Source organism: Anomaloglossus baeobatrachus, chromosome 1 (genome assembly GCF_048569485.1).
Source record: "Anomaloglossus baeobatrachus isolate aAnoBae1 chromosome 1, aAnoBae1.hap1, whole genome shotgun sequence".
In the NCBI taxonomy this organism is placed as follows: domain Eukaryota; kingdom Metazoa; phylum Chordata; class Amphibia; order Anura; family Aromobatidae; genus Anomaloglossus; species Anomaloglossus baeobatrachus.
In genome coordinates, this window is record NC_134353.1 from 165964380 (window position 1) to 165992243 (window position 27864).

Genomic DNA, 27864 nt, shown 5'->3' on the forward strand with positions numbered 1-27864 from the left:
ATCTGTAGAGCCTCCAGCAATACCATGATCAGTTTTGGTGCTTCCGGTGAGCAGCACATTTCAGCTCTGGCCTCTATCTGATGCTATCGGTCACTCTTCTTACTGATGGAGAGAAGCTCGGCACTAATCATGAGTGACGGTACGATGGAGACAGTCCGACTGTTGTTATTAATCCTTTTCTGTAATGGTTTTATATTTCAAAACAAAAGTGTCATAAAAAAAAATTCTGAAGATTTGGTAATTATACGATTTATACCATAATTTTAGTGATTGAATTTTATATGAAGGTTGACATTATACACCTACAATACACACATCTCATGCATTTTAGTTTTATTCACCCCATTACTATGATTAAGGTGACATCTCTGCACTGACATCAGGTAACACCTATAAATTGTTTCACGGCAGTAATTCACTTTGACTTTAGGGAACTGGAAGTGGCCTTAGAAGTTATGCCCAGCAGAAATAATCCCCATATTTTCAGCAGTAAGCATCATGAGCACCTGGTATCTGATTTCGGCAGTACCAGCTGTTGTGAGCAGCTTCTGGCTGTAGCCATGTGATCCTGTCAACAGTTCAGACCCACTCCTAAATAGTGACAAAGACTTCTGGTACAGCTATGACGGTGCTGGAGGAAAAACCTTTTGCTCTTCAGCTCTCCAATGTCTACTTCACTATCCTGGCACTTTTCTGCTTCAAATTGTTTGTGAAGATCAGCCTCGCTATCCTCAGCCATTTCTACATAGTCAGGGGGAATCGGAAAGAAGCTGCTCGAATACAAGCAGAATTCTACACTGTGACCCAAGGACAAGGTACTGGACGCATTATACCTGGTTATTCTAGTGATCGGTGTACATGGATTTGGGCATTTCTACAACTACAATAAATGTGTATGGCGGTTAGCTGAGTGTAACACAAAGGATCCAATTAGGGATCAAGGCCACAATTAGGAGCTATGATCTGTCTGGCACGTATGAAAAAGCTATGAAAAGTACAAAGCTTTAGAACGCACACAAGTGATAAACTATCACAGCACTTAATCCTCACGTCTGTACAATAGCCATGTATATAAGAACAAGACTGATGAATATTAACAGGTCATTTTTCTAGCGAAGAAAAAACGTACAATATTTTAAAATTAATGTTTCCCATTGACTTATTGTGGTTATATTTTACGAGGTTTATTCATTATCCATTTATCTATATCTAAACATCTATTCACACAGCAAATGCAAAGATGCACCAACAAATCTCTATATTAATGGTGCATGACATTGGGTGAGGATCTTGTTTATTTTGTGTATGTTGTGCCAGTTTCTTAGCTTTCTCCGGTGGCGTTATTTTTACTAGCCAGGGTTGTTTATGTTGTTGCCTTTGGATACAGCTGAGTTTGGTACTTTATACTCTATCTCTACTGCAAAAGTTTTGTCTTGTATCTATGGCCACTGTAGATAAAATTAACTTTAATACTAAAGGAGTAAATACCGTAGTAAAGGGGAATTACATTTAACCCTTTAGTGACCTCCAATATGCCTTTTCACTGACCTTAGTTATAAATGATTAGCATCCTCCGATGGGTGTAAATGCCACAGCTGTCAGCGGTACACTATAGCTGACACCCTGCGGCAACAGTCACAATAGGTGTTGGCACTAACCATGGCCGTTTAACCTCCTAGATGCTGCTGTCAATTGTGATAATGGCATCTATATACACTGTTTTTGCTCCCAATTTTTAGTGAGCTACGCTATAAGATCGAAGACTTTTTCTATGGACATTAAAGGCTTTTTTCTCTTAAATATTATTCACAAATTTGTCTAAATTTGTGTTATTGAGCTCTTCTCATTTGCCGATATAATCCATCCACCTCACAGGTGTGACACATCAAGATGCTGATTAGACAGCAGACATTAGGCTGGCCACAATAATGACCACTACTCTAAAATGTGCAGTATATATATCACACAGCACAATGCCATAGATGTCACAGGTTTATGGGATTATGCAATTGGCATGCTGCCTGCAGGAATGTCCACTAGAGCTGTTGTCCATGAATTGAATTTTTATTTCTCTACGATAAGCCATCTCCAAAAGTGTTTTAGAGAATTTGGCAGTACATCCAACTGGTCATTTGCTCCTAGTGAAGCCCATTGGTGTTCCCACACAATATGGTACCCCTTTCATAGTTCCCCGCAGGCAGAATAATGCCCCACACAGTATGATACCCTCCCCAGCCCCCCACACTGTATGATGCCCTCCAGTCTTCCCAACAGAATATTATGTGCAAACATCCCCACAACAGACAGTATGATGCCCCTATAGCCTCATACACTGTAGGATGGCCCATACAGTCCCCTATGCCCCTACATTCCATCCACATGAAAAGTATGATGGCCCTAAGCCTCACAAACAGTATGATGCCCCACACCATTCCTCCACACAATATGATGCCTTCTCAGTCCCTGCCACACAGTATGATGCCTCCAAAGCCTCAACCACACAGTATGATGCCCCTATAGCCCCCTATGATACAGTATGATGCCCACACAGCCTCTCTCTCACACATGGTATATTGCACTGACCCGGCACACAAAAAACACAAAACCATTTTCTGTGCAATTTCTTCTGAGTATGCCAATACCCAATATGTGGTGGAAAACTACTATTTTGGTGCACAGCAGGGCTCAGAAGGGAGGGAGCACCATTTGACTTTTGGAACGCAAAATTGGCTGAAATACATAGCGAATGCCATGTTATCTTTGCAGAGCCCTTGATGTGCTTAAACAGTGGAAACTTACACAAGTAACACCATTTTGGAAACGTCACCCTTTCAATGAACTTATTTAGATTTCTATTGAGCACCTTTAACCCACAGGTGCTTTACAAAATTATAAAACGTTGCGCTATGAAAATAAAAAAACACATTTTTCCCACAAAAATGTTGGTTTTGCCTATGGCTGGCTCTAACAGACCACTATGCCTGGCACACCAGGAGGTCATTGCTTGACTTCCTGGTGGCATGACAACTATCAGCTCCCAGTAATTTTGTCGCGAGGGTGCCGATGGGGGTGAGAGAGGGAGTCCCCTCCCTCTCACAACCTCCTAAATGCCGTGGTCACTATCGATTGCAGTATTCAGAGGGTTAGTCAGTCAGGAGGAGTGGAGAGTTCACCATCTTTGGTTGTTACTGCAGGAGCTCTGCTGTTAGCTAAACCAAACTCCTGCAGTGATTGTGATTCTGCAAGAAAGTGCTGATATTTCTGCACCTCCCATTGATCACATGATTGGTTAGTCAGATTTGCTGAACAACTGCAACGATCAGAGAGCAGAATTCACTATAATTGGTCCCCGTATCTCTTCCCGTAGCAGTCAGCTGTCAGAGACCGCTGTCGCCTTCCGCGTTAAGGGGTTTAACAATAGATATAGCAAGTCTACCCACCTTGTATTAAAATGCCAAGTTTTTTGTCATCTAGAAAATCCATGTAAACTACTACTGATCTGAGCCAGCAAAACAGACCGCACTTTCACTGTGCAAATCACACAATGACAGCACGTAGGGCCAGACCAACCCATAAACAAGCGTCACTGAGGACGGGAGAGGTCAGAGGCTGTGTCAGTGACCACAGCCTCTGCCCCCTGATGACCCTTTGTTTCAGGAAGGGGGGGCTGTGTCAGTGACCTCAATCTCTGTACCCTGATGATGCTTCATTTGAGTATCCCAGCATGCACTGGGGATTCTCAGTCATCAGACTGAATGTAGGTAAAAAAATCAATAGCAGTAAGTGTCGTCAGGAAAGGGTAGGACATTTTTAATGCAGCTGTATTAGAAATTTGTTTAAATTGGGGAAACAGAAATTTAGATTAAATCTATTTAGCCTTCGGAGCACCCCTTTAAGGAGTTCCGATATCAATACAACTAAGGACAAGCAAGTAAAGTGTGGGTTTTGAAGCCACTTACATGTGATTGTTTTACATGGATGAAGTCATCACTCAAAGTAAATTGTACAGTTTTATAACTAAGCATACAGGACAAAATTATATATAAAAATGAAAGCTTACTTCTTAATGAACTTGGCGCATCTTATTCCTGCTCAAACTGGATCAAGACTGGTATGCAAAATGCTTGTCGTAATGAATCGGTCCGATAGTGTCTAATGTGTTCAATTAAGTCTGTTACCCTCGTAATGTAAATTAAACTAATGAAACATTTATATGGGGTACTTAGCCCCTTTAAAATCCTATGCTTTAATAAATTTTAAAACTCGTTTTATTTAGTGTGCAAATGAAGGGTCTTTGGTGCACTCCATATCTCACCATCCACTAAAACTTTGAACATGTGATTACCATCATTTTATAGACAATTATCTTGGCTATCTGGTAGGCCTCCTTCACACGTCTGTGAAAATCACGCACGTGTTTCACGGACGTGTCAAAGGTGCGTTTTCCCCTCCGTGTGCCGTGTTTATGGCACTACGTGTGTTCTCCGTGTGTTATCAGTGATAACACATGGAGAACAGAACTTTCTGCTCACCTGTCCCTGGCGTCACTGTCCGTGGTGCTGATCTTCGGTCTCCAGCCCTGCAGACTCCCCGCTGCTGACGATTCCGGCTGCAGTGAAGTGAATATTAAATGAGCATAATGAGTGGCGGTCGGCACAAGTGACAGCAGCGGCAGAGTCTGCAGGGCTGGAGAAGGTGAGTAAAGATTTTTTTTTTTTTCTCTGACACGTGTCACACTAGACCACATCCACACTACATCCGTGTGGTACGGGTGCGGGCCGTGTGATATCCGTGCTGCCGGAGAAAAACAGACATGCATCCGTGTGGCGCACACGGACACACGTCTGCTCCACACGGAGGCACGGGCTAATGGCTGCACACGTGCGTGCACATAAACCCATTGATTTTAATGGGTTTACGTGTGCCCGTGTCTCCGGTGCATCCGGGCACGAACCTAGCACATACTGGAGACACGTGCGTGTGAAGGGGGCCGTACATAAATTTGACTTTCAGCTATTTAGTATATAATTAGTTATGCAGATTCTTGTCATGTCACTGCATTGTTACTGTTTTGCTACTGTGGTAGAAAAATCTTATTCCGGTATATTATAAATTACAACCTGTTCTCACATTCCCTAATAGCTCTGTGTTTTATTAAGTTAATTCCCATGTGAAAGGTCACTGATTCGAATAGAGAAGCATCAATTAAAAAGATTTCCAAGAAAAGCATGAGTAGCTGTCTCTAGGCCAACATACCGTAATTGCTAAACTGCATCATGTGAGTACCATGACAGTTGGAAAAATAGGAAATGAAGTCCGTACATCCATTCAAAAGCCAAGAAGTGGACATCGAGGCAAAATATCGGAGTCTTTAAGTCGACTCATTACAAAGTCTATCAGTTTTGGCGCGACAATCCCGGCAGTGGAGCTGACTCAAATGCTTCATAATTATGAAATCAGAGACATCCATGCAAGCACTAAGCAACACATGTTACAAAAGTCTGGAATGGTGGCCTGAGAAAAGGTGAAGAAGCCTCAACTTCAATATTATCATACTAGCTGTAGTACCCGGCGTTGCCCAGGATGGTAACTGTCTCTCTGTTTCTCTCTCAGTCTGTCTGTCTCCTTCTCTGTCTCTCTCTCTCTCTTTGTCTGTCTATTTCCCTGTCTGTCTTTTTCCCTGTCTGTCTCTATCTCTCTATCTCTTTCCCTGTCTGTCTCCATCTGTCACATGAAGCGTCGGCTTGAGTTTGCAAAAAATTATGAAAAGTGAACAGTAGAACATTTGAATTATGTGATTTGGAGTAATGAGACGAAAGTGAATAGACTAGGTTCTGATGGGTTCAAATGGGTCTAGAAGAAAAAAGAAAAAGGGGCTAATGGATTGAGAAATTGAAAGACGTGTCAGGTTCGGTGGAAGAAGCCTGATGATATGACGATTCTCAGGCAAAGGTGTTGGATGAGTGCCTAGGATTGATAGTAGTCTCTATGCTGAGCTATATGTGAGTATCCTATAAGACGAGTTACTTCATACACTCGAGTTCTATGGGTATGGAAAGGACAACATAGTGTTCCAGCAGGACAACGACCCAAAGAAAATGGCGATATTGGCGAAGAAATGGTTCAATGACCATGAAGTAGAGGTGCTGGATTGGACTCTGGAGTCCCCAGACCTCAGCCTACTTGAACACTTGTGGATAGAGTTGGAGAAAAAGCAGTATACATACCCAAGTGAGTCGACCAGTATGCACCAACATTTGGAACGTGTAGAAGAGACATGGGAACAGATTTCAGTCAAGACGTGCTTGAATCTGATCGACAGCATGCCCAGAAGGATTCAGGCAGTGCTGAAAGTGTTGGATTTAGAAAATAGTAAAAAAAAAAAAACATTAAAATTTAGATTGTTCGGACCAAATAGTAACAATGTAATGACCTGACAAGAATCTGTAAAACTAATCATACGATAAATAGTTGCAAATCAAATTTATATATGAGATAGCCAAGATGATTGTCTATAAAATGAAGGTAGTCTCATGGTCAAAGCTGTAGTGGATGGTGATAAATACACAATTGATTACCCAGATAAAGTGCTTGGTGCTATTTCAGAATTATATCATCTGAGAGGTAGATTGTGCAGCAAAGTAAATGTGTGCACTGCTTTACAAAACTATCCCATGTGTTTAGGAAAATCTATACTTATCAATAGTCACAATACATAGAACTTATGCAGAAATCAAAGTGTGCTATTTTACGCATTTCGCATCCTTGCTTCTTCTGAGATAATTATAAAATAGCACCAAACATTTTATGTGGATAACCAATTGTCTATTTATTCTCCAACTTTGTGTAAACAACCTCACTTGGCCTTAAATAATGGTCTGTCTATATTCAGAGTACAATCTGTGTAGCTTATATTGTTCTTACCCCTTATGCTGTGCCTCATATCTGGGATACAAATCAATGTAAATTGTACTTACATAGTCATTTCCCATTAAAAATATCTAAAAAACTGACCCACACATCCAACAAATGTGAACAGGTGCTAACTGAAAAAACATAGTAACTATAAAATGCATACAGCTGCACACTGAAAAAGCCAAAAATGTACAAGGGAAAATATGGCACTACATTACTGCAAAAGACAGATATTTAGTTTATGTATTGGCCAATGCATGTAAGATACAGAGATATACCTTGAGGTTGGTTTCCGGGCTTACATACATTGGCTAATAGTGATTGTTTTGTTGATTGCAGATAGGAGTCTTCTTTTTCCTGGATTTTTGTAGTCCGGAATGTTTCAAGGAAGAGTTACCTGGCTCCTCTGAATCTCAGTGTACTATTAACTATTACTTTTTTTCCTTTATATTGTATATGTTCTTCTTTAAATATTGATTGTAACTTTCTTTTTCTTTTTGTAGTATCTTATGTATGTCCAGGTTTTGGGAACAAAACATTATATTTTGGGGGGATTGCCTTTAATAAAATTCTGCACGTACTTTCTTTTTATCGACTAAGTACTTTGAGTTGCATCACTTCAATACAGAAGTGCCGTATATAAAATATAAAAGTAAACAATGCCCGACCAATTCAACTTCCCCACTGTTTTTATGTATGTAATTGTGTATTTTCCTTCATGCACTCATATAACAGCGGTTCATGGCTTTGCTTCATACATGAATCCAGCTTTTTTGTTTAGAATCGTCACTTTTTTTAGACATTAAAAAAACGATTTTTTAAATAATTGTTTTGTTTCTCCCCACTCCAAGTATAGGTTCATTGAATTAATGATAATTAAATTAATCATATGTGTAGTAAACATTGTCATACCTAACAGACATAAAAAAAAACCTTTTCCCACTAAATAATTTAAGGAAATTCCTGTTGTTTTCAAAAAATGTTTTATGGTTTCACATATGTGATGCATTAGTGGCCTAATATCATGTATTGCTTATGATTGCAGGGTCGAAGTAAAGCCAAAGTTTAGCATCCTGAAAAATGTAGCAATAAAGTACCGTAGCTAACCTGCAACAAAATTGGAGCAAGAAAGGATGGAAAAAATGCAGCAAAACCTGTGCTTTGGCTACAGCTTTTTCCTGCCGCAGATTAGGTTTTGGCTGCAGCAAGAACTCAATGTGTATGGGACATTGGCTGTCATCACTTCCCACGGCAAGCCGTGGACAGAGGAGTCAAATGACGAGAGTATAAATCAAAGGCAAAGGGGCAAGACAAAGGACTATACTGTATACTTCAGAGTGCATGGTCAGCTCAAAATAGTGCAGATAGATATGTGCCGCCCCTGTGGAAGCAGCCGAGCTGCTCGGATCCTTGTTCTCAGTGGCTCGAGGGTCTCCAGATTCGGGGATCGTGCGACCGCTCAAATGAAGGAGGTATTTACAAGGAGTTATAGAGTTTGTGACGCCACCCGTGGTGCGCAGTAACTGGGGTGAATAGCGCCGCTGCCGTTGGGGAGTACCCGGGGTGATGACGGGGGTCAGCCAGGTGGTGTGACCCTCCACGGGTAGGGGGAATGCCCCGGGACTCAGTGGTAGGATAAGGTTGTGGGATACAGGGATCACTCTTGTACTCACTCGGTCCATTAAGCAGACACCGACAACCGGGTAAACCAAATCTCTGGACACCGCTGCTGCTGAGGGGAGCTAGTTCGGGTCCCGTCCCCAATGGTGCTGCCTGGTGATCCGTGACCTGCCTCCTGGCACTAAGTTTACTTCTCTGGTGGTCCCGGTAGTGTGAAACTTGCCAAATCCCGCTCCCCACTGTGGCTAAGTGTGGGAGCTTGCTCTCCGGGCTCACGCTTGGGATTTTCTGGACCGTTTTGGGTGGAAAGTCCTATCCTCCTCGTTGCGCTAGTGCCACGATTTTTGGAGCGGTTGGGAACAAATCTTGAAGGCTACGTTCTCCACGGGTCAATTATTGGGTTGCATGCAGCTACTCCCCATCTTAGGGTCCACGTACCCCGTCGTGCCTCGGTTCCGGACCGGTGATGGTGCAAGGCCGCCGGCTGTCCTGCTCGACAGATCCGAGCCCCTTGCCACGATTCCCTGTGACCGGGCGTCCGACTCCTCTAGGCCCAGAACACCGTCTGCAACCTAGACAGTTTCCTTATGGGAGTCACCGCTCCCGACCTCCTCAGAGCTCCTCACAGCTCGAGGGCTACTCTCTCCCCACCACTAACTAACCGACTCTCTAACTGACTGACTGCACATCTCACCTTCCCTCCCTGACCCCCCAGGTGGGCAACTCTATTCCACTCAAGCCGTCCACTGGTGTGTCTGGTGGGTGTGGTGTAGGGTGTATCTAGGATTTGATTTGCTGTTGTAGGCAACACCATTTGGTTAAGGACCCATAACCAAGAGGGAGGTGGATGCTGCACAGGAGGGTAGATTGTGCAATATCCTGTGACGACCTGATTGTCCAGGGGTGTCACAGATACAAAGGGAATAGGCAAAGGAATAGTCAAATGAAAGGTCCAAGGTCAGGCAGCAAGAGATCAGAACAGCAAAGCATGAGGTACACACTCCACAGAGCAAAGCTACGACTGACAGTGGCCTAACTATTGCCAACCAGCTAAGTAGCTAGACAATCACCCTTAAAGATAACACCTGAAGAAAACCCAGTAGGTCCAGCACATGACTGGGTGCTGAATGATCCTATAAACAATACTGACAGCTCAGTACACCCCTCCAATCTATTGGGTGGCTGAGTGATCACTAACTGCGTCCCTAGGACACGGTGAATGGTGGTATCGTGATTGTGTGAAAATAGCCTAATGCTTGCAATGGGGTTGGATACAGTCCTAGGATACCAGAGCATTATACACATCAGCCTGAATTGTGTTTCCTGGGAAGATTTGTGGAAGCTGAAAATTTGAATTTCAAAAGGTTTGTTCATGTCTAGTGTCACATGTTTGTGGGCTGACAGTCAGTGTGGTGCGGTGTCCATATAAGACCCCATTTTCCAGTCCTGAACAACACCTTTAACTTTACTGTGGTGATAGAGGAGGACATTTGTATGCTTGTGTTGTGTATTTCATAGACGTCGATGTCAAAGAGTGGAAAAACTGGATGCAGAGACAAGCTGCCAGAGGGATGTTTGCCTTGTCTCAGTTTTTAACAATTGATAGTGTCAGTCAGCAACAGTTGTTGTGGGAAATAAAGTGCAGATCAAGTTCTCTGCATTCATTCCAGACAGATCACAGGACTATAAATAAGAAGTAAATACACACTATGTTTGCATAGGAAATTGTACCATACTGTACTTTGTTATCGCTCTCAGAGCAGAAACATCCATTAGGACATTTGAATCAAATTTGAATCTTCAGACTGTGAAACATATGAAGTCTTGGAAATATGTACAGACATATGGTGAATCTGAATAGTGCCTCCAGCCAAAACATTCTTACTTTATTTTGTTTGTTCTTGGCTTTAGACATGGAGCATATTAATCACCCTGCCCTCTAAAATACAGACACTGATTAGGCAAGAGCTACATGGTGATGTAAGATCGTAATGATGCGCTACGACTAATGACAGAGAATGTAATCATGTCGCGACCAACAACTATCAACGACCTAGTTATCAGAAAATTAACCCTCCTGAATTTCTGTGTGACCAGAATCGGCATCATTAGTTGTAACTGAGCCGATGTTTATGATGTTGAAGCTTGCCGTCCATAGGTCATCATGTAACTTACAGTTCTAGTCTTGTTGGATTTGGCCAGTTCTAGGTTTTGACCATTAAAAAAGTCCTGTATATAGGTGATCAGGTAAAACCCCTTTACTGAAATCCACAAACTTTACACCCCGAAATGACAGGAATAAGGCACAACTTCTGTGTCTTGTTCAGTGGTGGTCGGGTTTCAGCCTTCCGTACCTTGGCAATTTCTTTGATCACTAGTGAACACCTTCTACATCTGGGCTCTCCGGGGAGGCTGCAGTTCTTTAATATGACAGCACTGGAGTATAATGGGTTCCTGGTCTCTTTACTTTTGGCTCTTCTCAAAGCTTAATGCACTTTGTTTTTTCTCAGCACATTGTTTGAAACCCTGTTGACAATTTGTAATAAAACATTTGATATTTTTGAGATCACGCTCCAATTTCGTAGTCTGCTTTCACACTTGCGTTGTTTTGCATCAGTCACAATCTGTCGCCTTGAGGAGTTACGGTATCCTGTAAAATATTTTGCAGGAATCCGTTTTTTCCCCATAGGCTTCTATTAGCGACAGATTGTGACTGATGGCCTTGCGTTGCATCCGCTGCGTGATGGATCAGTTGTTTCCTGACTGACCGTCACGTAGAGAAAGAGCTGTGGAGAAACAAGCGCACATAGGGTTTTACCCCAATATGTCTGGGGTAGGGAGGGGGGAGTAAGAATACTCACCAAATGTAGTTGTGATAGTCACAACCACTATACACGCATGTAAAATGGATCCCAGGCTGCAGCCACCCGTAGTAGCAGATAACAGATAACACAAGAGATAGGTGTTCAGTTGCCGCGCCAAAAGATCACTTCTTGCAGATGTTCAGATTAATGTCACTTTATTATCGTACAGGTCAACGCGTTTCTGGAGCATCTGCCCCCTTCATCAGGACCACCAAGCACAGGAATAACATTAAATGTTAATGGTGGTCCTGATGAAGGGGGCAGATGCTCCAGAAACGCGTTGACCTGTACGATAATAAAGTGACATTAATCTGAACATCTGCAAGAAGTGATCTTTTGGCGCGGCAACTGAACACCTATCTCTTGTGTTATCTGTTATCTGACTGACCGTCAGGCAGGAGCAATGCTGAATGTAATGTTTTTTGTGTGCGATGGATGTTTTTTTTACTGTGAGCATGGGCACAGTAAAAAAAACTTGATCTACTGTAAATTAATTTCCAGCGGCTTAAATGATCAGCTAATCGCCCGGCGGCCACCTTTTGTGAACGATCAGCTGATCACCTGGTGGCTGCCTTTTGCGAACAATCAGCTGATCTCTCGGCGGCTGGCTTTTGAAGCCGGCCGCCGGCCGATCAGCTGATCGTTCACAAAAGGCGGCCGCTGGGCGATCAGCTAATCGTTCACAAAAGCTGGCCACCAGTAAAACAGTAAAAAAACAACGGATCATTTTTTTGCAGCATCAGTCACATCAGTTGTGCCACTATCTGCAACGCATCTATGTTGCATCAGCCACACAACTGATTGTGATGGATGCAAAGCAACACAAGTGTGAAAACAGCTTACCAACTTCATTAATGCTGCATCCCTCTGTAAAGCCTGCTTTAAACGTTGCTATTTCGTATACGATATCGTATGCGATTTGCAACGCCCCCATCGTATGTGTGCCACATTTAATTTGTTGAACATGCCGCACAAACGATTAACCCCCGTCACATGTACTCACCCGTCCATACGACCTCGATGTGGGCGGCGAACGTCCACTTCCTGGAGTGGGAGGGACGTTCAGCATCACATCGACGTCACGCGGCAGCCGGCCAATAGAAGTGGAGGGGCGGAGATGAGCGGAACGTAAACATCCCGCCCACCTCTTTCCTTCCACATTGCTGGCTGGAGCCGCGGGAGGCAGGTAAGATCTGTTCAATGTTCCCGAGGTGTCACAAACTGCGATTGGGTGCTGCCTCGGGAACATTGAACAACCCGACGTGCAATTCGTCAGGATTCAACGACGTGTATGCGATGAACGTTTTAACATTCAATCGCAATTGCACGTACCTGTCACACACTACAATGTACCTTATGATGCCGAATGTGCGTCACTTACGACGTGACCCCGCAGACACATCGTAAGATATATTGCAGCGTGTTAAGCGGGCTTTAAACTTGTATAATTGACTTCTCACAGAAAGTGTAACTTCTTTTTGGCCCATTTTGCCAGATGAAAACAAGCTCCCTAGTAATTCTGCACACCTTGATAAAGGATATTGTATCCTTAGCCTACACCTTCCATCATTACACAAATGATATTCACTTGCCTAATAATTGTGCACTCAGTATTTATTGTGTTAGATCGGCTCACTCAGCTGCTTCATGAGGTACAGAGCAATTCTTTTCATTTAAATCTTCAGAGGATTTATTAAAAGCTTCATAAACCAGCACAGCATAAAGTAAACATAAACAGCCTCTCCGGCATAAAGAAATCAAAACAGCACTCACTACAGTCCATATAACTGTAGGGTCCACCCACTCAGGATTAGGCCAGGGCCACACCGAGGACTACTGCGATCCTCGCATGACGCTCGGCTCACGCTGGCAGCACAGCGGCAGCTGAGTGTCATGCAAGTATCACTGCAACTGAGGTCCGATCGTGTGATCGGACAATAGCTGCAGGGGGTGGTCCGGCTCTGAGGAGGGGCGGGCCAGCGCTGCGGAGAGAAGGGCTGGCCCTGCGGAGGGGAGGGATTAATCTCCCTCTCTCCTCCGTTGCCGGCTATTGCCATTCTCGCTTTGCACTCACAGTACACCGGTGTACTGTGAGTGCAGTGCGATTTTTCTCTCGCCCCATAGACTTGAATAGGTGCAAGAGAAACAAGAATCGCATTGCACCCGCAGCATGCTGTGACTATTTTCTCGGTCTGATTATGGCTGAGAAAATAATCGCTCATTGGTGCTGATACATACAGTCATATGAAAAAGTTTGGGCACCCCTATTAATGTTAACCTTTTTTCTTTATAACAATTTGGGTTTTTACAACAGCTATTTCAGTTTCATATATCTAATAACTGATGGACTCAGTAATATTTCTGGATTGAAATGAAGTTTATTGTACTAACAGAAAATGTGCAATCCGCATTTAAACAAAATTTGACCAGTGCAAAAGTATGGGCACCCTTATCAATTTCTTGATTTGAACACTCCTAACTACTTTTTACTGACTTACTAAAGCACTAAATTGGTTTTGTAACCTCATTGAGCTTTGAACTTCATAGGCAGGTGTATCCAATCATGAGAAAAGGTATTTAAGGTGGCCACTTGCAAGTTGTTCTCCTATTTGAATCTCCTATGAAGAGTGTCATCATGGGCTCCTCAAAACAACTCTCAAATGATCTGAAAACAAAGATTATTCAACATAGTTGTTCAGGGGAAAGATACAAAAAATTGTCTCAGAGATTTAAACTGTCAGTTTCCACTGTGAGAAACATAGTAAGGAAATGGAAGAACACAGGTACAGTTCTTGTTAAGCCCAGAAGTGGCAGGCCAAGAAAAATATCAGAAAGGCAGAGAAGAAGAATGGTGAGAACAATCAAGGACAATCCACAGACCACCTCCAAAGACCTGCAGCTTCATCTTGCTGCAGATGGTGTCAATGTGCATCGGTCAACAATACAGCGCACGTTGCACAAGGAGAAGCTGTATGGGAGAGTGATGCGAAAGAAGCCGTTTCTGCAAGCACGCCACAAACAGAGTCGCCTGAGGTATGTAAAAGCACATTTGGACAAGCCAGTTACATTTTGGAAGAAGGTCCTGTGGACTGATGAAACAAAGATTGAGTTGTTTGCTCATACAAAAAGGCGTTATGCATGGAGGCAAAAAAAACAGCATTCCAAGAAAAGCACTTGCTACCCACAGTAAAATTTGGTGGAGGTTCCATCATGCTTTGGGGCTGTGTGTCCAATGCCGGCACCGGGAATCTTGTTAAAGTTGAGGTCGCATGGATTCAACTCAGTATCAGCAGATTCTTGACAATAATGTGCAAGATTCAGTGACGAAGTTGAAGTTACGCAGGGGATGGATATTTCAGCAAGACAATGATCCAAAACACCGCTCCAAATCTACTCAGGCATTCATGCAGAGGAACAATTACAATGTTCTGGAATGGCCATCCCAGTCCCCAGACCTGAATATCATTGAAAATCTGTGGGATGATTTGAAGCGTGCTGTCCATGCTCGGCGACCATCAAACTTAACTGAACTGGAATTGTTTTGTAAACAGTAATGGTCAAATATACCTTCATCCAGGATCCAGGAACTCATTAAAAGCTACAGGAAATGACAAGAGGCTGTTATTTTTGCAAAATGAGGATCTACAACATATTAATGTCACTTTTATGTTGAGGTGCCCATACTTTTGCACCAGTCAAATGTTGTTTAAATGCGGATTGCACATTTTCTGTTAGTACAATAAGCCTCATTTCAATCCAGAAATATTACTCAGTCCATCAGTTATTAGATATATGAAACTGAATTAGCTGTTGCAAAAGCCGCAAATTGTTATAAAGAAAAAAGGTTAACGTTAATAGGGGTGCCCAAACTTTTTCATATGACTATAGGCTAATATTCGTCCGATTGGAATGTGATGTTTTATCGCCTTCCACTCGCTCTGATTTTCATGCCATGTGTCTTAGGCCTTAGGATTCAGCTCTTTGCAGTACAAGCACCACTCCGGAAGTCTGTTCACTTCCAGACACAGAACACTGAATGAATCCAAAGGACTTAATTTCACCCCCTGGACCATACCCTCGGGTTTCACATCACCAAAGTTTTCAACCTCGATGAAACATACAGTGCCTACAAGTAGTATTCAACCCCCTGCAGATTTAGCAGGTTTACACATTCGGAATTAACTTGGCATTATGACATTTGGACTGTAGATCAGCCTGGAAGTGTGAAATGCACTGCAGCAAAAAAGAATGTTATTTCTTTTTTTCTTTTTTTTTTTTTTTTTTAAATTGTGAAAAGTTTATTCAGAGGGTCATTTATTATTCAACCCCTCAAACCACCAAAATTCTGTTTGGTTCCCCTAAAGTATTAAGAAGTATTTCAGGCACAAAGAACAATGAGCTTCACATGTTTGGATTAATTATCTCTTTCTCCAGCCTTTTCTGACTAATTAAGACCCTCCCCAAACTTGTGAACAGCACTCATACATGGTCAACATGGGAAAGACAAAGGAGCATTCCAAGGCCATCAGAGACAAGATCGTTGAGGGTCACAAGGCTGGCAAGGGGTACAAAACCCTTTCCAAGGAGTTGGGCCTACCTGTCTCCACTGTTGGGAGCATCATCCGGAAGTGGAAGGCTTATGGAACTACTGTTAGCCTACCACGGCCTTGACAGCCTTTGAAAGTTTCCTCCCGTGCCGAGGCCAGGCTTGTCCGAGGAGTCAAGGCTAACCCAAGGACAACAAGGAAGGAGCTCCGGGAAGATCTCATGGCAGTGGGGACATTGGTTTCAGTCAATACCATAAGTAACGTACTCCACCGCAATGGTCTCCGTTCCAGACGAGCCCGTAAGGTACCTTTACTTTCAAAGCGTCATGTCAAGGCTCGTCTACAGTTTGCTCATGATCACTTGGAGGACTCTGAGACAGACTGGTTCAAGGTTCTCTGGTCTGATGAGACCAAGATCGAGATCTTTGGTGCCAACCACACACGTGACGTTTGGAGACTGGATGGCACTGCATACGACCCCAAGAATACCATCCCTACAGTCAAGCATGGTGGTGGCAGCATCATGCTGTGGGGCTGTTTCTCAGCCAAGGGGCCTGGCCATCTGGTCCGCATCCATGGGAAGATGGCTAGCACGGCCTACCTGGAGATTTTGGCCAAGAACCTCCGCTCCTCCATCAAGGATCTTAAGATGGGTCGTCATTTCATCTTCCAACAAGGCAACGACCCAAAGCACACAGCCAAGAAAACCAAGGCCTGGTTCAAGAGGGAAAAAATCAAGCTGTTGCAGTGGCCTAGTCAGTCTCTTGACCTTAACCCAATTGAAAGTTTGTGGAAGGAGCTCAAGATTAAAGTCCACATGAGACACCCAAAGAACCTAGATAACTTGGAGAAGATCTGCATGGAGGAGTGGGCCAAGATAACTCCAGAGACCTGTGCCGGCCTGATCAGGTCTTATAAAAGACGATTATTAGCTGTTATTGCAAACAAGGGTTATTCCACAAAATATTAAACCTAGGGGTTGAATAATAATTGACCCACACTTTTATGTTGAAAATGTATTAAAATTTAACTGAGCAACATAACTTGTTGGTTTGTAAGATTTATGCATCTGTTAATAAATCTTGTTTGAAGTTTGCAGGCTCTAACTTATTTGCATCTTATCAAACCTGCTAAATCTGCAGGGGGTTGAATACTACTTGTAGGCACTGTATCTCCCCTCCCTGTCAACAGTGTCCCTCCAGATACTGTTGACTGGTGCTACAATATAATGCGTCCAGATATTGTGTTAGGTAGCTGGTGCCCAAATACTTCATAGTTCCTATCATACCTACTATCATAAATGGATACACAAAATATTGAAAATAATATATTTAGTACTATCATTTTTTGGAAAGGGGTTGTTAGGATCAGAGAAGGCTTCCATGCCTGTCTACTGGTTGTGTGTGGCAATGCAACTATATTTGCATTAATACCAGGCACAGGGCATAGACAGGTGTTGTTTTTGGAGGAAAGCAGATATATTTTTCTATTCCTGAACAACCCCTTTAACAGTATATATACATCTACCCTCCCTGGACTCTCAATAGAGCCAAAACAATTGTAGGTGCAATTAATAGGGAAGACTTATTATTCAAACATAAACCATCTCATATGAAAAATAAAACTAACAAAAATATTGTCTTTTCAACTAATTTTAGTAATCAATATCACACTGTTACTAATATTGTAAAAAAAAACCTACCAATTCTCAATGAGGATCCTATTCTTAAACAGGTGATTCAGAATAATGTTAGGTGTGTTGCAAAACGGGCACCTACACTTAACACTATTCTTTCCCCCAGTCTTTTCATAAGTGATAGTGGCCGTACTTGGGGATCCTCCTGGATCACATTGAAGGGTTTTTATAAACGTGGTGCAGCCAGATGTAAAGCTTGTAATTTTGCACAAAAAGGAAAAACATTTTTTTCAATAGCAAATGAAAAAACATTTACCATCAAAAATTTGATAAATAGTAATTCTTCTTACATTGTATATTTAACATCATGCAAAATCTGTAACATCCAATACACTGGTTGCACCACGGGACCCTTGAAGGTTAGAATCAGGAGGCATCTCTCAGATGTGTCTAATCACAATGCAGTTGCGATCTCGGCGGTTTCAAAGCACTTTGCCACAATTCACAAGGGGGATGTTAATGGCTTTCACTTCATGGGAATAGAACAAGTACATAGACCGGTTCGGGGTGGAGATCACAGAAGGAAACTCTTGAATAGGGAGTCCTTCTGGATCTTCACCCTGGGCACCAGATACCCAAATGGAATGAATAGCCGACAAGATCTTATATTGCACTATTAAAGTAAAAATTAAATACTTATATATGGATATGTTCATTTCAGATTCCCTCCTAGGGGCTTTAATATAATATATGGATCACCTATTATATACTGGTTGGGAACCTTTTTCAACTGGGGTCCATTCTCCGCGGTGTTTGCCTTTTTTTTTTTCCCAAAGGCTAAAATAATGAAAAACCTTTGCTCTCTGATACAACCGTGATGATGTGACTTTTATGCATTTAGTATACTTACTATACATCATAGTTATATAACCCTGATAATGGATTGTGGTATACTGCATATAAGACATTAATATGTGAGGTTTTTTGAATATGTTGTAATGATTATGGATTATTGATTGTTATATTCACCTTTTGTCACCTTATATTGGGAGTATTCATATCTCCATTTTAAAAATATGTATGTTATGTCATTTATGTTTTATGTTGTCTACACTGGTTGTTTTTTCCTCTTACTTTGTTTGATTCTCCTACCATTACCATATCAGGAGCTGCCTTGGAGCAGTCCACACATGTGTTTCTGATTTTTGGAGGAGGGAGAATTCAACAAAAGGAAGCTGGTTGCATTCAAAGTCAGAACATGATTAAGACCTGAGGCGTCGAAACGCGTTGTCCTGCTGTCATCCGACTGATATGCTGTACCTGCTGGAATTTTAATATGCATTGGCACAATAAAATGGATTTTTAATTTTCTCATTCCTGGCGCTGGAACTCTTTTCCTTTTCTATATATTTTTCTAGTGCTAAAGCGTGAGAGCTGGAAAAATGAGCAATGGAGTGTAGAAAACACTGCGCTATAGTGTGATATCACAGCCTGCACCATGCCTTACAAATGTATCAAGTGGGCTGGGCACTATTATGTGACAACAAAATACATACATCATAAATCAAACAATCTAGGTTAGGCTGGTTTCACACTACATTTATTTAACATCCGTCCATAACGTTTTTTTAGTGGACAAGCGGATCCAGTGCAAATGCGTTTTCATTTCAATGCATTTGCAATGGACTCGCGTTAACATCCGTTCACCTGCGTTTGCGTGCGTTATAGTGCGGATCCAGTGACTTGCAGTTTTTTAACATGTTTCAAAAACGCTACTTGTAGCGTTTTTGAGCTCCGTCCAAATACTGCAAATTGCTGGATCCGCACTATAACGCACGCAAACGCAGGTGAACGCTGGCGTGCTGATAGACAGGATCCTGCTTTTGTACTGAGCATGCCCAGAAAGTACTGAGCATGCCCAGAACCAGTCTTGCGTGATCTGTCTATCTCTCTACTCCCTCCCTCACCCTCTCTCTCTCTATCTCTGTCTTTCCCCCTTCCTCTCTCTCCCACCTGAGAGCTACGGACACTCGTAACCAAGGTAAATATCGCGTAACCACTTCTCTTAGTTACCCGATGTTTACGTTGGTTACGTGTGCAGGCAGCCCTGCTCCTAGCAGCTGCAGACACTCGTAACCAAGATAAATATCGGGTATCCAAGGCCGATGTTTACCTTGGTTACCAGCGTCTGCAGCTGTCAGAAGCCTCCTCCCAGTCTAGTTCCCCTCACTCCCGATCACATGACTCCAATGCCCGCCCCTAAACATCCAGTGCAGGATCCTGCAAAATAACATATGCGTTTGCATACGTTATTTGCTGTAAAAGCAGGATCCGTACTTCCGCTAAAAAAACGTTTTCAGCGGATGTTAAAAAGACGTAGTGTGAAACTAGCCTTATAGTGAGGATCCAGTGACTTGCAGTTTTTTAACATGTTTCAAAAACGCTACTTGTAGCGTTTTTGAGCTGCGTCCAAATACTGCAAATTGCTGGATCCTGACTAAACAGCACGCAAACGCAGGTGAACGCTGGCGTGCTGATAGACAGGATCCTGCTTTTGTACTGAGCATGCCCAGAACCAGTCTCGCGTGATCTGTCTCTCCTCCTCCCTCCCTCACCCTCTCTCTCTCTATCTCTGTCTTTCCCCCTTCCTCCTCTCCCTCTCTCTCCCACCTGAGAGCTGCGGACACTCGTAACCAAGGTAAATATCGCGTAACCACTTATCTTAGTTACCCGATGTTTACGTTGGTTACGTGTGCAGGCAGCCCTGCTCCTAGCAGCTGCAGACACTCGTAACCAAGATAAATATCGGGTATCCAAGGCCGATGTTTACCTTGGTTACCAGCGTCTGCAGCTGTCAGAAGCCGGCTCCCAGTCTAGTTCCCCTCACTCCCGATCACATGACTCCAATGCCCGCCCCTAAACATCCAGTGCAGGATCCTGCAAAATAAGACATGCGTTTGCATACGTTATTTGCTGTAAAAGCAGGATCCGTATTTCCGCTAAAATAACGTTAAGGACGGATGTTAAATAAACGTAGTGTGAAACCAGCCTTATTAGGTTCAGTGTGGAAGGAATTTATAGGCTACTGTATTATGATCTTACAACAAAGCTCAGCATAAACAAAAGGTTGACACACAAAAATAATACATTATCTAACTCATTAAATTATTCTTTATATGCAAAGAGATATGGGAAAAAAGATGACCTTTTTTATATTATTTCTTACGACCCTTTTATGAGCACTCTTCACTAATTTGAGCAAGTTAAACTGATCAAACTATGGAATAGTGGCTGCAGAGCTGAAACAGTTACTTTTATTTTTTAATTTCTCATCCCATTGTGGAGATATTAGCTTGCAAACTTTAGGTTATAATTTATGTTAAGCCCAAGGAGGTGTTACCAGAGATTTTTATCTAGAGGCGTATACTTTTCCCCCTGTATGATGTTGACCAATCATAACTAGATGCAGGGCTGTATTTTGCCTTCGTGCTCCCCTAGGCACTTTAAGTGGTCGCGCCCCTTAGTGACAACGTAACACTGAGTTTTCGCACACGACATCTGTTTAAGGCAGATCTACTCTGTAAAACACTTGAAAAAGTATCAATGAGAAACGAAGGGCACTAACCCCCCCCAATGGGGATCACCACAGGCACATCAAAACATAGCATGAGTATAAAATATTCCCACCACACCGTCCCCACTTATATACTGTGACTGTCACACTGCCCCTAATAAACTACACACTGCCCTCCCTTATAAATTATACCCACCACACCTTCCTCAATTATGAAATATGATCTGCACATTGACCTCACATCATGTTGCCCCCTCCTCACAATGTCCCATGCATTCTGCCCCCTCCTCCCAATGTCCCATGCATGCTGCCCCCTCCTCACAATGTCCCATGCATACTGCCCCCTCCTCACAATGTCCCATGCATGCTGCCCCCTCCTCACAGTGTCCCATGCATGCTGCCCCCTCCTCACAATGTCCCATGCATGCTGCCCCCTCCTCACAATGTCCAATTCATGCTGCCCCCTCCTCACAATGTCCCATGCATGCTGCCCCCTCCTCACAATGTCCCATGCATGCTGCCCTCTCCTCACAATGTCCCATGCATGCTGCCCCCTCCTCACAATGTCCTATGCATGCTGCCCCCTCCTCACAATGTCCAATTCATGCTGCCCCCTCCTCACAATGTCCCATGTATGCTGCCCCCTCCTCACAATGTCCCATGCATGCTCTCCCCTCCTCCCAATGTCCCATGCATGCTGCCCCTCCCTCAGTGTCCCATGCATGCTGCCCCCTCCTCACAGTGTCCCATGCATGCTGCCCCCTCCTCACAATGTCCCATGCATGCTGCCCCCTCCTCACAATGTCCCATGCATTCTGCCCCCTCCTCCCAATGTCCCATGCATGCTGCCCCCTCCTCACAGTGTCCCATGCATGCTGCCCCCTCCTCACAATGTCCCATGCATTCTGCCCCCTCCTCCCAATGTCCCATGTATGCTGCCCCCTCCTCCCAATGTCCCATGCATGCTTCCCCCTCCTCACAGTGTCCCATGCATGCTGCTCCCTCCTCACAATGTCCCATGCATGCTGCCCCCTCCTCACAATGTCCCATGCATTCTGCCCCCTCCTCCCAATGTCCCATGTATGCTGCCCCCTCCTCCCAATGTCCCATGCATGCTTCCCCCTCCTCACAGTGTCCCATGCATGCTGCTCCCTCCTCACAATGTCCCATGCATGCTGCCCCCTCCTCACAATGTCCCATGCATGCTGCCCCCTCCTCACAGTGTCCCATGCATGCTGCTCCCTCCTCACAATGTCCCATGCATGCTGCCCCCTCCTCACAATGTCCCATGCATGCTGCCCCCTCCTCACAGTGTCCCATGCATGCTGCCCCCTCCTCACAGTGTCCCATGCATGCTGCTCCCTCCTCACAATGTCCCATGCATGCTGTCCCCCCTCACAATGTCCCATGCATGTTGCCCCTCCTCCCAATGTCCCATGCATGCTGCCCCCTCCTCACAATGTCCCATGCATGCTGCCCCCTCCTCACAATGTCCCATGCGTGATGCCCCCTCCTCACAATGTCCCATGCATGCTGCCCCCTCCTCACAATGTCCCATGCATGCTTCCCCCTCCTCATAATGTCCCATGCATGCTTCCCCGTCCTCACAATGTCCCATGCATGCTGCCCCCTCCTCACAATGTCCCATGCATGCTGCTCCCTCCTCAGTTTCCCATGCATGCTGTTCCCTCCTCACAATGTCCCATGCATGCTGCCCCTCTCCATGAGCTCCTAATGCTGCCTTCCTCTTTTTCATAATGACACCTCCATGCTGCCCCATTCATCATGCTAAGACCACCACACTAACGCTTATGCTGAGACACCCCTCACACACACACACACACACACACACGCGCACACACACACACACACACACACACACTACCCCACTCTTGATATTGACTCCCCTACATTGCTCCACTCCATACTGAGCCCACACATGCTGCCCCTTCTCCATAATGAGCTCCCAATGCTGCCCCCCTCTCATTCTGAGTCCTTACACTCCCCACCAATCGATTTTGTCATTGTGCTATCCCTCAACCCTTGTCCTCTGTCTCTAGGATTGGCCCCTCTCTCCCATTCCCCCAGCAGCAGCCGCTCTCCCCCACCTTCACCAGCAGCCTCTCCCCCAGCATCAGCCTCTCTCCCCCCAGCCCCCCCAGCATCAACCTCTCTCCCCCCAGCGTCCCCCAGCTTCAGCCTCTCTCCCCCCAGCCTCCCCCAGCTTCAGCCTCTCTCCCCCCAGCCCCCCCAGCATCAACCTCTCTCCCCCCAGCCTCCCCCAGCTTCAGCCTCTCTCCCCCAGCTTCCCCCAGCATCAGCCTCTCTCCCCCAGCTTCCCCCAGCATCAGCCTCTCTCCCCCAGCTTCCCCCAGCATCAGCCTCTCTCCCCCAGCTTCCCCCAGCATCAGCCTCTCTGCCCCCAGCCTCCCCCAGCATCAGCCTCTCTGCCCCCAGCCTCCCCCAGCATCAGCCTCACTCCTCCCAGCCTCCCCCAGCATCATCCCCCCCAGCATCAGCCTCCACCCTCCCAGCCTCCCCCAGCATCAGCCTCCCCCCTCCCAGCCAACCCCCTCACAGCCTCTCCCAGTAAAGTATCAGCCTCCCCCCAGCATCAGCCTCTCTCCTCCCAGCCTCCCCCAGCATCAGCCCCCCCAGCATCAGCCTCCACCCTCCCAGCCTCCTCCAGCATCAGCCTCCCCCCTCCCAGCCACCCCCCTCACAGCCTCTCCCAGTATCAGCCTCCCCCAGCATCAGCCTCTCTCCTCCCAGCCTCCCCCAGCATCAGCCTCCCTCAGCATCAGCCTCCCTCCTCCCAGCCTCCCCCAGCATCAGCCTCCCCCAGAACCAGCCTCTCTCCTCTCAGCCTCCCCCAGCATCAGCCTCTCTCCTCCCAAACTCTCCCAGCATCAGCCTCCCCCAGTATCAGCCTCTTTCCTCCAAGCCTCCCCCTCTCTCCTCCCAGCCTCCCCCAGCATCAGCCTCCCTCAGCATCAGCCTCTCTCCTCCCAGCCTCCCCCAGCATCAGCCTCCCCCAGCATCAGCCTCCCCCAGCAACAGCCTCTCTCCTCCCAGCCTCCCCCAGCATCAGCCTCCCTTAGCATCAGCCTCCCTCCTCCCAGCCTCCCCCAGCATCAGCCTCTCTCCTCCCAGCCTCCCCCAGCATCAGCCTCTCTCCTCCCAGCCTCCCCCAGCATCAGCCTCCCTCAGCATCAGCCTCCCTCCTCCCAGCCTCCCCCAGCGTCAGCCTCCCCCCATCCCAGCCTTCCGCAACATCACCCTCCCCCCTCCCAGCCTCCCCCAGCATCATACTCTCTCCTCCCAGCCTCCCCCAGTATCAGCTTCTCTTCCCCCAAGTCTCCCCCAATATCAGCCTCTCTCCTCCCACCCCATACGCAGATCTCCAGTCTGCATTAGAGACACCCCCACGCTCCTTATGAATCTTCAGCTCTGCGAGCACTTACCTGCTCCAGGGCCCGCCGTCATCTTCCTGGCTCACGTGAGTATCCTCTTCTGACACCGGCTTCCATCGCGGCGTCCTCTGCGGCGTCCTGCTGTGAGCTCTGCATGTGAAATCCACACAGCATTGGACGCAGCACAGAGGAAGGAGCTGATTGGCGCGCCTGTGACCCCGTAAGTGCAGGCGCCGGCAGTTCCGGGGTCAATCAGCTCTCTGTGCCCGGCCGCCGCAGTTTGTCTGCATTCGCGTCTTAATTGACGCGGATACAAATAAATAAAGGTGCGCCTCTCCCCCCTCCCCCCTCCGAAAATACAGCGGATTTAATGAATGTGTAAAAAAAAAAATAAAAAAAAATTATTTTTTTTTTTTTACTGCTAGAAGGTGCCGCCCCCTGCATCCTGCCGCCCTAGGCACGGGACCACGGGTGCCTAATGGTAAATACGGCCCTGACTAGATGCATCATGCAGTAGAAAAAAAGAACACATCCCCCAGAAGATTAGATTCTGCTTTCTCCTATGTGAGAGATTTGATGACATTCATCTCTATTCTGCTCTGAACTGTGTAACGATACAGCAGAGCAGAGTGTGGTAACAAACACCTCCAGTGCTCTTGCACCCATGAGCTGAAAGATGGTGCTTGTTAACACACTCAGCTCTGCTGTATTCTGCATGGAAGCTACAAAGATCTCGATAGAGAGCAGGGCTGTATACAGTTAGGTCCAGAAATATTTGGACAGTGACACAAGTTTTGTTACTTTAGCTGTTTACAAAAACATGTTCAGAAATACAATTATATATATAATATGGGCTGAAAGTGCACACTCCCAGCTGCAATATGAGAGTTTTCACATCCAAATCGGAGAAAGGGTTTAGGAATCATAGCTCTGTAATGCATAGCCTCCTCTTTTTCAAGGGACCAAAAGTAATTGGACAAGGGGCTCTAAGGGCTGCAATTAACTCTGAAGGCGTCTCCCTCGTTAACCTGTAATCAATGAAGTAGTTAAAAGGTCTGGGGTTGATTACAGGTGTGTGGTTTTGCATTTGGAAGCTGTTGCTGTGACCAGACAACATGCGGTCTAAGGAACTCTCAATTGAGGTGAAGCAGAACATCCTGAGGCTGAAAAAAAAGAAAAAATCCATCAGAGAGATAGCAGACATGCTTGGAGTAGCAAAATCAACAGTCGGGTACATTCTGAGAAAAAAGGAATTGACTGGTGAGCTTGGGAACTCAAAAAGGCCTGGGCGTCCACGGATGACAACAGTGGTGGATGATTGCTGCATACTTTCTTTGGTGAAGAAGAACCCGTTCACAAGATCAACTGAAGTCCAGAACACTCTCAGTGAAGTAGGTGTATCTGTCTCTAAGTCAACAGTAAAGAGAAGACTCCATGAAAGTAAATACAAAGGGTTCACATCTAGATGCAAACCATTCATCAATTCCAAAAATAGACAGGCCAGAGTTCAATTTGCTGAAAAACACCTCATGAAGCCAGCTCAGTTCTGGAAAAGTATTCTATGGACAGATGAGACAAAGATCAACCTGTACCAGAATGATGGGAAGAAAAAAGTTTGGAGAAGAAAGGGAACGGCACATGATCCAAGGCACACCACATCCTCTGTAAAACATGGTGGAGGCAACGTGATGGCATGGGCATGCATGGCTTTCAATGGCACTGGGTCACTTGTGTTTATTGATGACATAACAGCAGACAAGAGTAGCCGGATGAATTCTGAAGTGTACCGGGATATACTTTCAGCCCAGATTCAGCCAAATGCCGCAAAGTTGATCGGATGGCGCTTCATAGTACACATGGACAATGACCCCAAGCATACAGCCAAAGCTACCCAGGAGTTCATGAGTGCAAAAAAGTGGAACATTCTGCAATGGCCAAGTCAATCACCAGATCTTAACCCAATTGAGCATGCATTTCACTTGCTCAAATCCAGACTTAAGACGGAAAGACCCACCAACAAGCAAGACCTGAAGGCTGCGGCTGTAAAGGCCTGGCAAAGCATTAAGAAGGAGGAAACCCAGCGTTTGGTGATGTCCATGGGTTCCAGACTTAAGGCAGTGATTGCCTCCAAAGGATTCGCAACAAAATATTGAAAATAAAAATATTTTGTTTGGGTTTGGTTTATTTGTCCAATTTCTTTTGACCTCCTAAAATGTGGAGTGTTTGTAAAGAAATGTGTACAATTCCTACAATTTCTATCAGATATTTTTGTTCAAACCTTCAAATTAAACGTTACAATCTGCACTTGAATTCTGTTGTAGAGGTTTCATTTCAAATCCAATGTGGTGGCATGCAGAGCCCAACTCGCGAAAATTGTGTCACTGTCCAAATATTTCTGGACCTAACTGTATCATTGCATGTTTTTTTTTATCTAGCATTAAAAGCAAAGGTGACATTGCAAATACTGCTGCAAAAAAAAAGTGCAGCAGTTACCGGCAGTCTCTGCTGTGCATGATAGATAACAACCACCCAGTACATGTGAACTAGTACCAAGCGACTGCTCCCAACTTCTGATGTACATATATATGGCAAGGAGTTAGTTAAAAAAGAAAAGCTTAGCCAGATGCTGCAGAAGAGTAGAGCTTCTCTTACTCATTAGCTGAGTCTATTGATGTTTCCAGCCATTTGATTGTGGGATTTTTCTATGTAATTATTTTATGTAACCTTGAACCTAAACTTAGCCCTAAGTTTAAAAAGTCTAGCAACTTAATTTTTAATATTGTTCAATATTATTATTATTTTTTTTTAAAGGGGACATTTGAGACTTTTGACATCTCTGTCAGCAGATCTCTATCTCTCCTCTCACAAAATCACAAGTGAGAGGAGCAGTAAAGATCTGATGCAAAACATAGCCGGGCTTCTGCCTTTCAACTAGGCTGTGACCATTGTGATAGACTAAGAACAGCCATTAAGAGCCTATAGCAAAATGTTCAAATTGTCTCTCCAGGAAAGGAGACAAACTCTAGCGCAGCGCCACCTATTGGAAGTAGCGATCCTAAAAGTCAAAAGTGGATTTTTAACAATCCTTTTCATATGACTGAGGATTTATGCCAGATCAGATTCCCAATTTGCAGACACGGTGTTTCGGGGTGCTTGCCCCTTGTCGGTGCAAAGTATGGAGTCTCTGATCTGGCTTTTAGGATCGCTAATTCCAATAGGTGGTGCTGCGCTAGAGTTTGTCTCCTTTCCTGGAGAGACAATTTGAATATTTCCCAGAGGGGCATTGTAGCTATAA

The 27864-nt window shown here is 44.9% G+C and overlaps 1 protein-coding gene across 1 annotated transcript in view; it reads left to right on the forward strand.

Moving 5' to 3' along the window:
- The first annotated feature begins 622 nt into the window (after positions 1-622).
- Positions 623-27864, forward strand: part of ASB5 (ankyrin repeat and SOCS box containing 5) — a 68926-nt gene continuing 41684 nt past the window's right edge. Inside the window, exon 1 of the mRNA XM_075347186.1 lies at positions 623-815. Coding sequence (XP_075203301.1) covers positions 623-815 — 193 coding nt within the window. The remainder of the gene's footprint in view (positions 816-27864) is intronic.